Source organism: Festucalex cinctus, chromosome 14 (genome assembly GCF_051991245.1).
Source record: "Festucalex cinctus isolate MCC-2025b chromosome 14, RoL_Fcin_1.0, whole genome shotgun sequence".
Lineage (NCBI taxonomy): Eukaryota > Metazoa > Chordata > Actinopteri > Syngnathiformes > Syngnathidae > Festucalex > Festucalex cinctus.
In genome coordinates, this window is record NC_135424.1 from 4,737,173 (window position 1) to 4,753,441 (window position 16,269).

At 46.6% G+C, this 16,269-nt stretch overlaps 2 protein-coding genes across 10 annotated transcripts in view; one reads left to right on the forward strand and one right to left on the reverse strand.

The window, feature by feature from the left end:
* Positions 1 to 16,269, forward strand: part of LOC144001413 (methylated-DNA--protein-cysteine methyltransferase-like) — a 131,218-nt gene that overhangs the window by 47,379 nt on the left and 67,570 nt on the right. The window contains exon 6 of one of the 3 annotated variants that reach the window (XM_077495715.1): positions 12,188 to 12,298. The exons of the other annotated variants lie outside the window; for them this stretch is intronic. The gene's annotated coding sequence lies outside the window, so the exon portion shown is untranslated. Of the gene's footprint in view, positions 1 to 12,187; positions 12,299 to 16,269 lie in introns of those variants that run through there. 3 annotated transcript variants of the gene reach the window in all.
* Positions 1 to 16,269, reverse strand: part of LOC144001409 (transcription factor COE3) — a 105,998-nt gene that overhangs the window by 13,537 nt on the left and 76,192 nt on the right. For 3 of the 7 annotated variants that reach the window (XM_077495686.1, XM_077495689.1, XM_077495692.1), the window contains 4 exons: positions 15,686 to 15,767; positions 13,509 to 13,650; positions 7,857 to 7,990; positions 7,648 to 7,774 (listed from right to left, as the gene is read on the reverse strand). In XM_077495686.1, the coding sequence (XP_077351812.1) occupies positions 7,648 to 7,774; positions 7,857 to 7,990; positions 13,509 to 13,650; positions 15,686 to 15,767 (485 nt within the window). The remainder of the gene's footprint in view (positions 1 to 7,647; positions 7,775 to 7,856; positions 7,991 to 13,508; positions 13,651 to 15,685; positions 15,768 to 16,269) is intronic. The other 4 variants (XM_077495688.1, XM_077495691.1, XM_077495690.1 and 1 more) reach the window with 2 other exon arrangements.

The window sequence follows — 16,269 nt, forward strand, 5'->3', positions numbered from 1 at the left end:
AAAATGTCTTAAAAGTCTTAAATTTCACTTCCTTAAACCTGCAAAGATTTTTTTCCATACATTTGACATTGAGTAATGCATAAACCTCAATAGCAAAAATCTGGAAAAAGTACAAAGTGGGAATCTATGACTCAATATTTACTTTGGCTTTGGTGAATGTTTGCACTCCACTAACCGCCATTGAAGTTTTATGAAAAGAAAATATATTGATTGTCATTATTTCGCCATATGATGACCAAAATGTGTTTTGATAATATGGGGCGGGGGGATGAGGGTGTGGATGCGACACACACACACACACACACCTCCTTTCTGTGAGGGCTTTCAATCGCTGCATGGAAACATGAAACCCTCTACAGACATCCCATAAATCCTTCCCTGGGTGGGGAGTCTAGCCAAGGGAAGGGGGAGGCTGATGAGGGCAGGGGATAGAGGGGAGCTATGATACGGGTGGTGGCGGTGGCGGATTGTTTAGAGGGGGTGGGGGGTGTTTTGCTGGCACGTTCCAGTCACGCCCGCTTCCCGGCCCGCGGCCAATCAATACCACTTTCCTGTTTTAGAGGTGGGTAATTATGAGGTGGAGAGATTGTGTGACCTCTCACCCCTGCTGCATTACTCGGCTGATATTAAGATAAATTGCCTGATTTTGGGTAAACATATGCTGCAATTCAAACTGTCAGCACTGGTTTGCTCAGGGATAATTTGTATTGATCTCCTGGCTTCTTCCCCATTTTGCTTACTGACCTCACGGATAATTAGAGAAAAAGAGACACGGGGAGGTAAGGCAGGACTTGCATTTGAATACTTTGTCGAGCAGATGAAGAGCGCAGGAAAGCTGGCGGGGTGGGGCCACATTATGGACTAATAGAATTTTCATTTTCTTGCTCATCTTCTGTTCAAATTTAGACAGGTTACACGGTCTGTTCAATTACGTCGCTGTTTTTTCCCCCCCCCCTGCTAGTCATACAGATAAGCCATTTAATTGTTTAACAGAGCTTTTTCCGCAGTTTAATATCCGTGATTATTAGATTAGAACATGTCTGTCACATTCGGCGGATTATTACAAAAAGAGCGAGTGTCATTTCCAATGATTCTGTCTTTGAGGAATGCTGTTTTGTTCAGTTTTCTGACCTTCTCGCTCATGTGCGTGCACACGATCAAGTTTCAGAGTATGAAGAAATGGAATGCATGACTCGGTGTGCAGCTGCGACCGTATCGCTTCCAATTTTCATCGTTGCGCACGCGTACGAGCGCCCGGTGGACGGGCTCCAGTGGAATTCCTCAGACAGGAATGCACGCTTCCCGATCTTGTTTTGATCGGACGCCTTAATCGGCTCGCTGAACATTTCCTTCGGAAAGTTGATTTGGTGTGTACTAAAAATGGAGAGCCCATCCTGCCCACTCTCCGGCACAACATGGCCGACGTTGGCAGCCCGAAGTGCTTACATGGCGATCCGCCGCCATGCGCCCCCGGTCCATATGGAGGTGAATTGAGCACATGTTTCGACTGACAGTATCGGGACATGAACATAGGGAAATGTTTGAGCAAAGCAGTAAATTTAAGGGAAATTGTTCCTTGTTAAGTCTATGAGCCTGAATGGAAGCTTGCACCGCGTCCTAGCATTCCTGCCAGCCATTACAGCTTATTACGATAACTCTATCTTTCCAGGAGATAAAAACCTAGCCTTGTTGCCATTTGCCAGCTATTACTTTCGCTAATTATACTTAACTGCTTCGAGCTTATCTCCACTCCTCCTACACCATTGAGCAGTTATTTTTTTTCTTTCCCCTTAACACAAATTAGAGGTGGAGTGGGAGTTGGAAAGGGGGAGACAGATAAACAGCACAGGCAGAAGTTCATTCAAGTGTTATTGCATTTGTGACTTGTCAAACAGTGCAAGCGAAGCCTCGGAGGCACCTGCACATCTGTTAGGAGGATGTGGCTCAGGAACAGCGTCAGCAAACATACCGTAAAGATCTCATCTTATTGGGCTTCCACAAAAAGGACTGAATCGGCTCTCGCTCTGCGTTACTGGCGAGGGAGAGCAGTCGGATGTTGGACATAAAAAGATATCCAGATGCCATGCGTTTGGACTCCACAGTCGGAAACAGCATTGAGAGAGCAGAAAACACGCATGCAGATGAAAAAGAGCGTTTCAAACCCAAGCCAAATTGGAATTCTTCACTGCACACCCACGCAAAGCAAACCTCATCTGCTTTGACACTGACCATATCATCTCCATCCACTGTTGCCAGTTATCATTGAGTGATTCCACCTCCAGCAGCCTCAAGATGAACAGGAAATTAAAATTTCAAAGATCTGCAGTTAAGATAAATCAATGGAGAGAGATCAATGTTCATTGAAATTTCATGAACTTTGAGCCGATACAGATGGAAATACCAAGACAGTTACACTCTGCTGCAGATATTGCTCCTGCAACAGATAAAATGTAATTAACACGGTTAAAAGGGAGCAGTGATACAGATTGCACGTCCATAATTTCGCACTGCCTTCATTTCTCTTGTGTTATTAGAAAGCGCCAAAGACACCTGTTCAATCCTCTTAAATGACATCTCAAGTATGTGTGCCACCTCTCTAAGGACAACGGCGGACTTTCACACATTACCGGCCAACAGAAATCAAATGGCTTCCCTTCACAGCTGATTGCAAGCGCAAATTAATATTGTAAAATGAAGATCAATACATGGACGGGGCGCGGATCGATGGCGGCTAAATTACGACTGCGTTTTCCCCCTCATTCAAGATGAGTTGTGTTTTCCTCCCAAAGTCAATACCACGCTGCCTCCCTCATTCATTTCTCAATAAACTTGCCGATGAATTTCAATCAAAATGCGGCAATGGAGGAGAGAAGGGAGGGAGGTGGAGTTCTTTTAAAGCCCGCTGGGTGTGGATCGCTCCGAAAATGGGGCAAGAGGAGGAGGACGAGAAGGGGAAAGAACCTCGTCTATCAAGAACCCCCCCTCCCTGCCTACTCTGTCTGTCTTTCCAGTGGCAGGCGACTGATGCTGTGACTTACTGAGGACAATCCATTCTCGGAGCCATTACAAAACACACCTCCAACGACACTGGGGGGCAAAAAGTGTGTCCAATTAAAATGAAATCAATGAATACCATCCTTTAGTGTGGGAGAAAACATACAGCCATGCTTTCATTTTCCTCCCACAATGCATTTCGCACAGAGATGTATTAAAAAGGTGGGGGGATACACGGCCAAGTACTTATTTCAATCAATTTCCTGGAGTCGGATTTCACAGGTCACTTGCTGATAACATGCGGTGGAATAATGCCCGCAGTGTGCTTCTCAAAGCCTACCTGACAAGCTGCCTGACAGTGGGGGAGTGCGGCCACGTGTCACGTCAGCCCCCTAATTGGACACAAGGACCTTCCTCTGTGGGACCTTGTCGCGCTCCACGCAAGCTCACAAGGCCTTCAAACGACGCCCGTCTAGCTTGGCAGTCGGAGTCCGCTCCGCTCCCGCCGAGCCGGTGCTAAATACCCCGCTTGTAATGAGACAGGCAGGTATGGCTATTGGATAACACGGCTTGACACATGCTACTAGGCTGGTGCCAACTGGTTACAACCCATTTGGCTGTGGAGATGACTTTTTATAAATGCCTGTTCAGTCCGCTCTCATGGCAGCAGTTCATCGCCTCCAGTCAACTTCTATAATAATAATATTGTAAATGCAATTATGCCTTCCACCCCCACCCCCACCGGTGCATCTGTTTACAAGCCTTCTTGAATGCCTTTGATTGAGGCATATCTTTGCAGTTGGCCCCACCCCATCACCGGGCGGCGTCTGATGGGGTTCCGAACCCAACCCTTGCAGGACAGGAAATGAAACGGAAACTCCGCATCTGATCAGCTGCTGAATCTGGGACTTCAAAGTGTCGGCAGGGTGGAGAGGAGTCCTACGGATAGGCCTGATTTACAGAACAACGCAGGGCTCCATCAGATAAAAACTGGAGCAGTGTCCAAGACCGCATAAAGTTGAAGAGTGGAGCGGGGTTAATTTGAATTTTCCAAAGTATTTAGCACTATACTATAACACGCTGTGACTTTCTTCAGTTAGACACTGCTTGAAATATATATCTCGTCCTTAATATCTGCACTAGCCCCATCTTGCCTTTCCATCCTTTACTGGACTGACATTTCCTGATCCCCACCTCTATTGAATGAAGCACACATGACCCCTTTGTCCTTATGGTGATGAATGACTGCCTCATACCCATTTTGTCAGATTTTGGTGCAGTGGAGTCGATAGCGTCACCTTGACGAGTAAAGTTTGTGATCCATCAGCCCTCAAGGCTGTCTGGGCTCAACTAAGGCCTGGCAAGAGCAGCTCGCTGCATGGGGCATCTGCTCCATCCAAAATCCTTCAACCAGTGCGCCGCCAGCCTGTGAGGTCGAACGAATCGCGCCTCTTATTACTGCCGCTTTACAGTGAGAAGGGGAGGGGAGGGGAAAAAGGAAAAAACACTTGACTTGTACTAATAGCCGAGAAGCCATGCTGGTCACCAAAGGTCTGAAGACGAAGCACCCTGTCAGTGCCCAGCTTGGGAAATTAGCAAATAATGTTCCCTTCCCCCTGACAAATGTGTGACAGCTCGCCTTCGCCAATCATCCTCTCCTAACGTTATGATGCATGTCCCGGATCCCCACTGGAGGATACAGGCGAAGTTTACTGACCCTCAATTTACCCATGACAAATGGGGTCCTGGTAAATGTGCGTTTTCTAGGGCACGGAAGGGGTTCATTTTAAGCAATCCTGGTTATGTGGATGTCACTGATTAGGATAAATAGAGGCTGAGTGTGTTAGGACTGCTTGCAGAACCATATTACCATGGGCCTGCAGTGTTGCCCCTGGAGGGGAGCTTTCGTGAAAACTTGGCCGTGATCGAAAACCAAAAGCTTCTGATGCAATTAGGAGATTAAATTGGATAAATTGTACAGTTGTTGTTTTTATTTATGATTTACTTGTTGATACAGTGCAGTAACTGCTCTGTAAAAAGGCTCCAATGCTGCAAATGAGGTTGAAAATGTTGTTTTAAAAAGCAAAAGAGGAAAAAAAAAACCTCTTGATCACACCAGGCGGCTCTCTTTGCGGTGCTTGATAGAGCATAATAAAGTATCGACTGGAGGTACAGCTCGGACTTTCTCCTTTTGATTTTCTTCAACCTTGCTGACAGTCAGTTCTACCGGTCCTGTCCTGACCAATGGATAACCAATACATGGATTAGACAGAGGACAAGCTCGCAAGCTCCGAAGGGACAACACTTTGTTGAAAGGTAAAAGGGATAGACTGTAAATTAGCCCGCAGGACTTTTCTCTTAAAAACATGTGGGGACATATGAGCTCTTCCAACATGTCAGAAACTGCGACCTAGTGAACTTTTATGCCTTGTGTCTGTTTGTCTCGTTAGCGTTAAAAACGTCCAAGAGGAAATGCCAGCAGGAACATTCGACACTGCGGGGTGCTCTCTTTCGGAGAATGGATTGTGAGTTTTGGAAGTGGTTTCACGGTAATAACCTGAGTGAGGACGTGCCCCTCTGCTATCCGATTTGACTCTGGGTAATTTGTGGTAATTTCTTTGAATTGGGTGACTTACATTTCCACAATTAGGGAGGCGGTGCAAGAAGAGCCAACTTGGAAAAGAAAGTATGAAAAGGGCAATGCGCTAAAGCCACAGCTGGGGCTAGCTACGCCTTTATTATGCATTTTCTACCCCACCCGCACCAAATAATTTTCTTTTGCAACTCTTATATTGAATCTGTACATCACTGAAGACAAGAAGCCTCAGACATTAACAAAAAGCTCATTTGCAGCAAGCCCTGCAATTAGTGAAGTCAGTGGAAAAATCAAGCAGTCGTTCACAAGTGTCATTCCTCGTGAGCCACACGGCGACGAGAGGAGCAGAAGAGCTGGACCTGTTCATTGGTGACTTTCTCTTTTAATTCACTAATCAATTGTACCTCCATTGCCTCAAGGGGCAATTGTATCTTTATACTAACTGGAAGTGAGTAAGTACTGAGGGAAGATGGAGTAAGAATCAGGGGGAGAAGAAAATCAACACAGATAGAGAAAGGGGGACACGTTTCCTCGGTAAAACCTGATGGTAATCATCCCAATCCGCTTAGCCTCTGTGACTAATGGGGTCTGTTCTTTAGGGACCTGCCACTTTCACCGGGGCGCTATAGAAGCCATTAATGTCTTAACTTATACACCTTCTCAAGGCTACGCAGTAACACATGTACACACACGCACGCTTCTCTCATGCACTCCCAGGAAAACAGGCACTATCGCGGGCACACTACACTCCTGTTTCATTATCCCGGTGCCTTGTTGGCCTTTGCTCCGCTCCTGCTAGGGAGGTTAAATGCAGGAGAGCTGGGCCAGACTGCACGGTTGGAGGAGAAGGGGACGCATGGCTGAAGGAGGCGAGGGGTAGGGGGGGTCTGGGGAGGAAGGGAGGGAAGGGTCTTGATGAGAAACAGCTGCCCCAGGATGGAGGGATCTGGGTGAGGGGGTGGCGGCCCCCACTTTGCAATTCTGCTGCGCTCAAGGCCAGGGCTGCGCTTGAGGCCTGGGGGTGCTGGCGGCAATCGGGTGGGGTGGGGGGGTGGGGGGGGGTTCAAGTGAGAGTGCCTTGACGCACCCCTGTTTCATTCTGTCCATCAGAGCTGCAACAGACAGAGGCTTCCAGGTCAGACAGGCTCTGACCCCTGGAACCTCTTGTCTCCTCAGCAATGATGACAGATAAGACCACCACTTCCTTCTGTTAGTCAAGGTAATCACATCCCCTTACTTTTTGGTGTGACACACTCACACACGACACACACACTTTCCTTGCCTGTGTTTGTCTTGTTACATATTGCTTTCACACCTACCGAACCAAGGTATTGCATTTGCACTCTCATTTCTTAAAACCAGAATGGCTTATGAAGACTTCTGCCAAGGGACCAAGAATCATAATTTGCATCAGCCCCCCCAAAAAAAAACATTCAATGGGACCAATTTCCTGCTCATCCCTCCACAACGTTGCATCAACTTCCTCCCAAAAAGTCTGCACACAAACAAAGAAACAGCGTTGAAAACATGAACCTCTTTGGCAGAGGTAACTGGATAGGCACTCAATAAAGTGTGACCAATCCTTGGATCCTCACCTTTATCCTCATCTGCACCGAAATTTAATGGCAGCTTATTTGGCCCATTCCCCAGCCGTCCACAAGGTTTTATGCTAGATTTAGTGTAATCCTCCTAACTAAGTAACTGCAAAAACATAACCACCACCCTCCCACCCCCTTCCTTTTTGCAAAATCTGCACAATTAGCAAGCCGAAAGCTCTATCTGCCTCGTATCAATCCAGATAAAGACAATTGGCAGAATGAGTCATCCTGACAGCTTGAGTTTAACAGAGCTCGGCAGCGACCTTGTACGACAGAAGGTCAGAGGGGGATCGGGTTGCAGCCCCTCCATCAAACAGCCTTTTACTTTAAAACAGTGCAGATCTTGCACATTTTACATTCAGCCAGGCAAGACCTTGGTTAGTTCATTACCGCCAGGCTGAGGCTTTTCCGTACGACGACTAGAAAAAGAAAAAAAAAAAAGAAGAGGTTCTGACTCACCAGTGTACACAAATCTCCCGGGAGCACCTTTGCAGAACTGCTTGGACTTGTAGGACAGCGTGACTTCCACCACGCCGGGGATGTGCCGAGGCGGAGTCTGGACGCGGATAGCGTGGGGAGTTATCAGCTGGATTAAGAGAGCAGGAGAGAAGAAATAATGAGCCCTCTGCAATAACAAGGACTGGAAGTTCACCCCCGCCACGTCGTACCTCGCTCCATACGAGCATGGTGCCGAACACCACTTGTAGGCCGTCAAAGAAGTTGTCCCCTATGATGATGACGGTGGCTCCTCCAGTGGTCCATCCCTCGCTGGGGCTGATAGCCTTGATGCATGGGGTGGCTGCTTATCCAAGACAAAGAGAAGAGCAAATTCAGCACCTGGGCTTTGACGCCCCTCGCTCGTTTCGCACAGACACGTCACTTCATCGCCTCCATGTCCGAGACCTCACAAAGACATATCATGGAGATTGCCCCCCCCCCCCCCCCCCCCCCCCGGTGAGGCGGACAGCGAGAAAAATGATGGATTTGTCCTTTAAGGCAGGAGAATCAAAATCATTTATCAGCGCGCTGGAGTGGTGTAGTTAAGCAGACCCTTCAAATGGTTCACTTCACAAAGGCTAAACGCCGGGCTCGCCAGGAAAATGATTTGATCTTGCAAATGATGTGTCAGGGCAAATGTAGCCATCGGAATTGATTAGGCGCGCGCCGGCGTGTACAGTAAGATTTCAAAGTTGGAGGCACGTCGTAAATTAGTCAAGAATAGAGGCCGTTAAAGTGGAAATGACAAGCTCAAGCTTTGCTGCTTCACGTTGTTTCATTACCTTTTGTTCTGCATATGCAGTACAGTGCCGGCGCAGTCGGAGTAGTTTCAGGTTTCATAACGTCGAACGCGCTCATGAATTATTCACACCGAGGCGCTTCCCCCCCCCCCCCCCCCCTCCCATCCTTTGTTTTGGTGATCGATTCAATCCATTTCATATTGTTTATTATTACAATGCTTTTCATCTGGCGTGACTTGGGCGACACGGCTGCGCCATACATCAACAGTCGGAGTTGTTATTATAATCTAATTTGAGTGATCTGGCGCCTCACATCCGCTGTCATTTGATGCATTACCTTAATATGGCGCTCGGCACAACACCGTGTTTACCACAGAAATGGCATGACGGCTATCCATAAAGCAGCCACATCGAATTTAATCTATTTCCGTCAATATCTTTGAATATACAATGAATTGTGCGTGCGTTTCCTCACTATTCCGGCAGGCTTCTTTTTCTTCCCGGCGCTTCTAAACCTCTATTATCCTTTCCATCCAGTGAGTAAATCACAGTCGGCCCCTTGTTGTATGGATCACCTCCGACAAGACATCTCCCTTTGTTTGCCTTGCTGTTGGGCCTGTTCGGGTCATGTTTGCCGTCTCTCCCGGCCCATAAAGTGCACGCACACACGCGGTACTACAGGGAATCTGACTTTAACAGGCGCTGTTGACTTCATGCTAATCACCTCGTACAGATTTTCATTTGTGAGGCCTGGAGGAGTGACATTTGCTTTCCTTAATTGCGAAGCGCGGCGTCTGAAAGAGGACCAACCCTCTGTGGGCGCGCCGGGCCCCCCTCTGAGGGCCTGACCTTCATCAGTGCGGACGATTACAGCAAATAATTCACCCTTCAAAATTACTGTAAACAAATTGACTTTGGGGATGAGAGCAAGCGAGGAGGAGGGAGAGGGGGTGTAGGAAGAGGAGGAGGAGGAGGAGGAGAGGGGAACCTGATGGTGACTGTGACTGTTCGGGGGCAGCTGCAGCCTAAAGCCCGACCGAACACGTGCGCGCACATTCAAACGCACCTACGCCGCCACCCACGCGCACACACAGAGCGACCCGAGGAGAGACAGTGACTCTTAAGCCGTCCACCCTTCTGCCTGCAAATTTGCATACGTCTCAATGCGCCGACAGAGCGGGGAGCATGTGCTGAATGGGGGACCGTGGCAAAGTGGATTACACAGTCAGCGCCGGCGATCTGATGACAGACACGCACAATAACCCCCCACCACCACCACCGCCGCCGCCGCCGCCACACCCACCCCACCCAGCCCTAGCAGATGATAGGCATCATGAGGAGTGGAAACTTTCGGTTACGGCACAGGAAATGCACCTGTCTGCGCCCCCCCCCCCCTAAATCTGCTCAAAATGAAAGTCTTAACTTCTAAACCATCCCGCCCAGACCTCTCAGTTTGCCGCACGAGGACGTCAAAACTGATCCGGGATCTGAGCCTGGGAGGTCGCGCCTCCGGTATTGTGACACTCAAACAGGTCTGATGTAGCCCCGTGAAGCCGTCCTTTGTTCTGCCTGCTGAAATGTGTTGTAATTGTGCTGTGGGATGTCCAGATGGTCGGTTGATAGTGCAGCTGATGGGATTATACCTTTTACCTCTCCCTGGGCCATCTGTTCCCTTTGACTCTCTCTCGCTCGCTCGCTCGCTCGCTCGCTCTCTACATCCCTCTGCCTCTCAACCTCTCTCTGCCTCTCCTCCTCTCGTTTCTCTCCATCTTTCCTCCCTCTCTTTCTTCCTCTTAGGCCCAGCAGTCTGGATTCACTTGTCTTTATTGCATAAACCCTAACAGCATTACAGCCACTTGGCATGCAAATGAGGCAGGCGCTGCAGGCTCTATGCTGAGTCTCCTATATTGTCTGGGGCTCTATAATGGTGAGCTACGGAACGTGTGTGTGTGGATGATGACGATGATGCCGCGCGTGTGTGTGCGAAATAGTGTTTGTGAGCATGTTTATGCATCTTTAAGCCTGAATGTATACATGTTTGAGTGGCAGGCAACAGCAAAGCGCGTTTCTGTCTGAATGCATAATTTGCTTGTTGTGTGACAGCGTGCACACAAGTGGGGAAAAATACCTAGAATGGCGCTCGGCAGCGCGCAGGACCTCCGCCAAGGCCCCACAGTCCTCATTTGGATAGCCACCAAATTGTTCATAGATATCCACCTCCTCCATAGGCCTGGATTTTGTCAGCTAGATTAATTATTGGCATTATCGTACCCCACTGGGGGGATGCGATGAATTTTTTTGGCGCGGATGGCGATATTTTTTTGGATCGCTTTCAGTTTTTGTCACGGTGGTCCAAAAAATTGGTATCTCTCGCTTCAATTTTGATGTCGTATTTCCTAATTCATAAAGTGCCATTCATAAGTCGAATTTGAGATGCTTCTCACATTTAGCGAGGAGGGACTCAAAATATTAGAAATAGCAATGAATGGATGTATCAGTTTTGTTGAAAAATAATACGTACAGTTGTATTGGGTTGATTTGAAGAGATACTTATTTAGCCATTTTCAGTAGTAAAAAAAAAAAAAAAAAAAAGTTATTTAGCTATACTGTAGTTGCCTCTTGCTGTTGACTGAAAATGGCAACATGTGCTCAGGGCTCAATTAATTACCAATTGCAGCTCAGCTGGCAAACGTCACATGACCAAACCCAGAAAACAGGTGAGCCATGATTTATTTATTTATTTTTTTAAATCATATATCACTCACTCACTCACTCACACAAGCTTACATCATGTAAGCCACACAAGGTCTCCCAGGCGGAGAAGTCCGGCACCGAAGGCAAGTGACGGTTCCTCTCCTCCACCTGGAGCCCCAGCCATGATTTTTTTTTTTTTTGTTACCTGAGCTCTGAGCAACTCTGATGTCATTTTCAGTCAACAGCAAGTGGCAAAATGCGTTTTTAAAGGTATTCATTGTACAGTACATGAAAAATAATGAAGTTATCAAATTAATTATGGACATTTTTTTTTTCACTGCTGAAAATGGCATATACATATACAATATAAAAAAAACCCAAACATTTTAGAATGCATGATGGGAAGAATTTCTGGTTGTGTAAGACATTTTTATAGTAAAGTAAGTAAATATATAAATATATAATAATATAGTAAATTTATATTTTAGTAAAAAATAAATAAATAAATAAATAAATTGCTCCACTAGATTTAATTAAATGGCTAAAAACATAAGCCTCAATGTCACATGGTGAGATTTGCAGGTTATCCCGCCTTTAGGCCAATAGGGGGCAGCACCTCTTGATCAATGCAAGAGGCACAGATGATGCAGGCAGAGGGAGAGAGACTGATGCTCCTCTGCTTCAGCTACACAAGGCTCAGTCACTGTGCCAGCCACATATCTGAGGCTTCTTGCCTATAGTGAACTCTAGAGGAAGAATGTGTTGCTATTTAAAAAATAAAAATAAAAAATAGCTTTAAAGCCAAATGCCTGCCCACGAAGTGTCAGGGCCCCTTTCTGGACATGGCGGGAGTCTCCGAGAAACAAAGCGAGAGCTATCGTTTTCCGACGCATTTTATATTAGCAGAGAGAGGAAAGAAAGAAGTGGGGCGGGGGTGGTGTTGTGAAGTAGAACACACACACACACACACAGAGACAGCCAAGCATCGGGAGGGTGTGTTAAAGTTATTAGACAAAAGACATGTTCAACTGCGCGGTTGACAGTCGCTTCTTTTCTCGCTTTTACAGGGTGTCACTCTGCTGCTTTGAAGAGTGTGGTGAGGAGAGGAGGAAAGCATGGGTTGGGTTAACCTGTAAAGAACACGCACACACAAATGCATTGACATACGCGCACACACACAATGCAGGGGGGGGGGTCCCAGGGGAGTGGGGGAACATGGAGGCGAGGGCTCAACCTCTTTAATTGCTCTCCTCATTAAGAAACTGGTTGCTAGGCGATCCACACCTATCGTGTCATAAACGCGAAACACACAAACAGAACGTCAGCGAACATAATGACTTTGCTGCTCCGGGCAGGACTTTAATTATTTGATTTTGTTCTCCAGTAGAGGAGTCATTAATAAAGACAAAAACAAATAGATTAGCTTTTTGCCCCACCAGGACTGCCGAGTGCACCAAGATATATTAATTGTCTGATGTGTGCGTGTGTGTGTGTGTGTGTTTTTTTTTTTAAAGTTTATTAGTCGTCGTTGTTGTATTAAACATTACATTTGCTTTTGGTGGTAGAAGCATTAATAGCCATTAATGTGTCGAGAAGCTGGGTTCACTCAGTGGTGTATATAAACTGTTTGCCCAGCCATAATTGGCCCTTGAAATGTGAAGATAAGCAATTTGCACAATTGCCTCTAGTCTGTTCACTCCTCTTTTTTTTTTTTTTTTTTTTTTGTTCTTTCTTTTTTCAACAAGCCTTCAACCGTATGCGAGTGGAAAGCATAGAGGTCACGGGGTTATGTTTTGTGCATTTTGCTTTTTGAATTTCCCATGGTTTGGTGGTCCTTCTCTCTCTCTCTCTCTTGGCTGTGCAGGCAATCAGTCTATCATATGGAATCAGTTGGAAGAAAAACAGTAAGTTCTGTTTTTCTCATAGGTCACCCCCAACACGCACACACACACGCTATTCACCCCCCCCCCCCCCCCCAACCCTTTCTCCTTCCTCCCCCTGTTTCTGCTCTCTCACAGCTAAATCTGCAGAACCCAATGACAGGAAATTGACCTCACAGCCAAATTCTTAAGCAATTTGATCATGTTTCACATGAGCTTTTAGGACAAATGTAGGTGCATTAGCAGACCAGGACTTGTATTATCAAACCGTTTCTGAAATAATAAATACACCAAGTAACGCTCACGGTTTCCAAACATGGCAGTCGGTTGGCAAAAAAAAAAAAAAAAAAAACGATATCTAAAGAGTCTAAAAATGGAAGTGATGGAGGAAAAAGCTAAAAGACGCTAATGTACTAGAAGCTACAAGGTGCGCTGGTAGGATGGGAGAAGATGGGAAAGAAGCGGCGAGAGGGTGAACAACCAAAAGATGCAAAAAAAATGTGCCTACCATTCTCCAGATAAGGAGGCGTACCTTCTGAAGGGTCGAGTCTGCGAGCCCTTCGCCCATGCTTGGAATTGTTGTGTACGAACATGTTGTCGGAGACGGCCAATACGTGGCCGTCCACGTTGACGGTCGTCGATACGACAACCTGCGAGAGGGGAAAGAGATTTGTTAGATTGCGAAATGTCAATTTTAGGACCTCGTCGGCGGTAAGTGGGCATACGCGTTGGCATGTTTGCTAACCGCACGGCCGCTTTCGAGACGCTTGTTTTGTTTGGATGTATCACGTTACCGTGAGCAGCCATTTTGCTCTTCGGTGTCTGGCATTTGTGTACAGCTAATTGACTTTTGAGCCTCCAAAATACATTTCCGTTCAGCCACTCCGCCAACTGTCTTCACGGCTCAAAGCTCAGAATTATTGATCAGTGTGTGCATCTGTTTGAAGATGGAGGGGGCCCACCCCACTTTTAAAATATTACTGGAGTCATTAGTAGCTGAACCGTGCTCTCTCCCATCACTCAGCAAACATTTTGCTAGGATCGGATTCCAAACCACACTCCATATTTCATAATGCTTATTTTTGTTGTTGTTTTTTCACCGACCACATCTCCAAACAGTCAGGCCACATGTGAATGGCTAAAGTGTGTCTGAGCCGGAAACAGAGAGCCCCTCTCAGGTTTGCCTCGCCGGTAAGTGACCTCGTTGTAGCAATGGAATTTAGGGGGGTGCTTTTTTTTTTCTTTTTTTTTTTGGAAGGTGGGGTGGGAGGGGGGGTAGTTTTTGGGACTGCTGGAGGTGGGGGTAAAGGGAGAAGGGGAAGTGAAAGAGCTCCATTCTTTGGAGCAGGTTCAGAGCTGGGCCAAGCTGAGAATGATGGATTGGGCCCTCTCTGGCCTCCAGCTGGTTTTTGGGGGTAATAAGTGGACTTGAAGGCATTCAAAGTACACAAGTTTGGCCAAAGAAACACCTATGGAGGAGCATCTGGTAAATCTATTTGGGAGGAAGAACACTATATTAACTGTTGGACCCGAGACAAGGGAGACATGATGTACATTTTTGCTCCTCCAAAAAGTGCTGTGCAGCTTCTTCTTTGACACACAAGCGAGATGCGGTGTCTGTCATGCATCAGTCCACATTCGCCCTCGGGGAATACGCGGGGAGGCAGGGGAGGCGTGATGGCAGTGACATCGGGACGGGACACCCTTGTCTTGTCTCTTTCATGTCTGGCCGTCCTCACTGAATCCAACCTCAGTGCATATCACCCAGCAAGGAGCCCTCCTTTCGTTTGTCCCCATCCAATTGTTCTAAACTCTACCAATTTGTTCGAAACTCTATACCCAATTGTTCTAAACTCTACCCGATCGCTCTAAACTCTACAGTTATTCTAAACTCTACCCAATGGCCCTCAGCTCTACCCAACTGCTTTAAACTCTACCCAATCACTCTAAACTCTACCCAATTGTTCTAAACTCTACCCAGTCGTTCTAAACTCTACCCAATGGCTCTAAACTCTACCCATATTGATTGGATGTGATAGTGGGCTGGACAGACAAATGCAGTGTTGGGATAAACCAACTATCAGTTGGGGGGGTCGATCATTTCAAGGCTGGACTACTTGACACATTAGGTTGCACCAAGGCTGAAAGAAGTAGTAAAAGCACACCGTGGTCATGTCCTTTCGGTGTAAATCGCCACATTTTGCCTGCCCACAACAATGATGGTTTTCAGATGGCTGCAAGTGCTACATGTGTGCATACTTAAGTGTGCACATGTGTGAGCAAGGCTGCTAGTAGGAGGGAAATATGAATGTGTGAGAGAGTGCATGCCCGCGCATACATGCAGGTATGAATTTCCGCTGTCAGACAGATTGTGAGTTAACACTGTTGTTACATGTGCTGGGATGGTCCTCCCCCCCTGTGCTGAGGCTCAGAAAGCTGTCAGGAACACAATTGATGGCACCGCTAAATCCTATATCTTTATTTGTGTCAGATGTGATTCCCTTATAAATATTCCGTCCAGAGTGCATAAGACACCAATTCCCCGCCCTGTTTTTTTTTTTTTTTTTTTTTTACCTCCCCCAGTGCCAATAATAGATTTAGATTCATGTGTGAGTGTGTGTTGATTTATTTGGACGAGAAGGCGGCAGTAGACGGAACACGACGTGTGAAGTGGGTTTCAGTCACCTGGAATCTGCGCATGTCTCGTGGGTTCCCTGCATTCTTCAGACAGTTCTGGTTGCACTTGAGGAAGAACTTAAGGAAGAATCTGGAAGAGACGACACCACAGGAGAAAAGAAGTTGAGTTGTGTAGAGTCTCTGAAAAGCACTTGGCATTTATAAGATAAGTTACACCTGAGATCCAGAACAAGAGCCGTATATAAAATTTAGTCTTGATATAGATAATAATAGGGCCCAGTTTTGACAGATGCTGTCAGAGAGGTGTTTGTTTGCAGTGGTGTAGAACTGCAAAACAATACATCCAAAATTCAGTATGGTGCCACTCTCATGTGGCTGCATAACGTAACCCAAATATGAGAAACCTTTTCAGTATGTTGCAGTGCAGTTATTTCAGTAATAAAAACACAGTCAGTCAAATTGTAGAATTATCGATACAGCTCTTGCATTGCATCTCATTAGACGAGATAACATTGCGTCCAGCGACCGCACTTGATTAGTGCAATCAAGCGTCGGTTCGAAGCGGCGTTGCAAAATCGATCCATTATTTATCCCCTCAAAATCAACACCATCAGTCTCTTTGTCATCGCCTT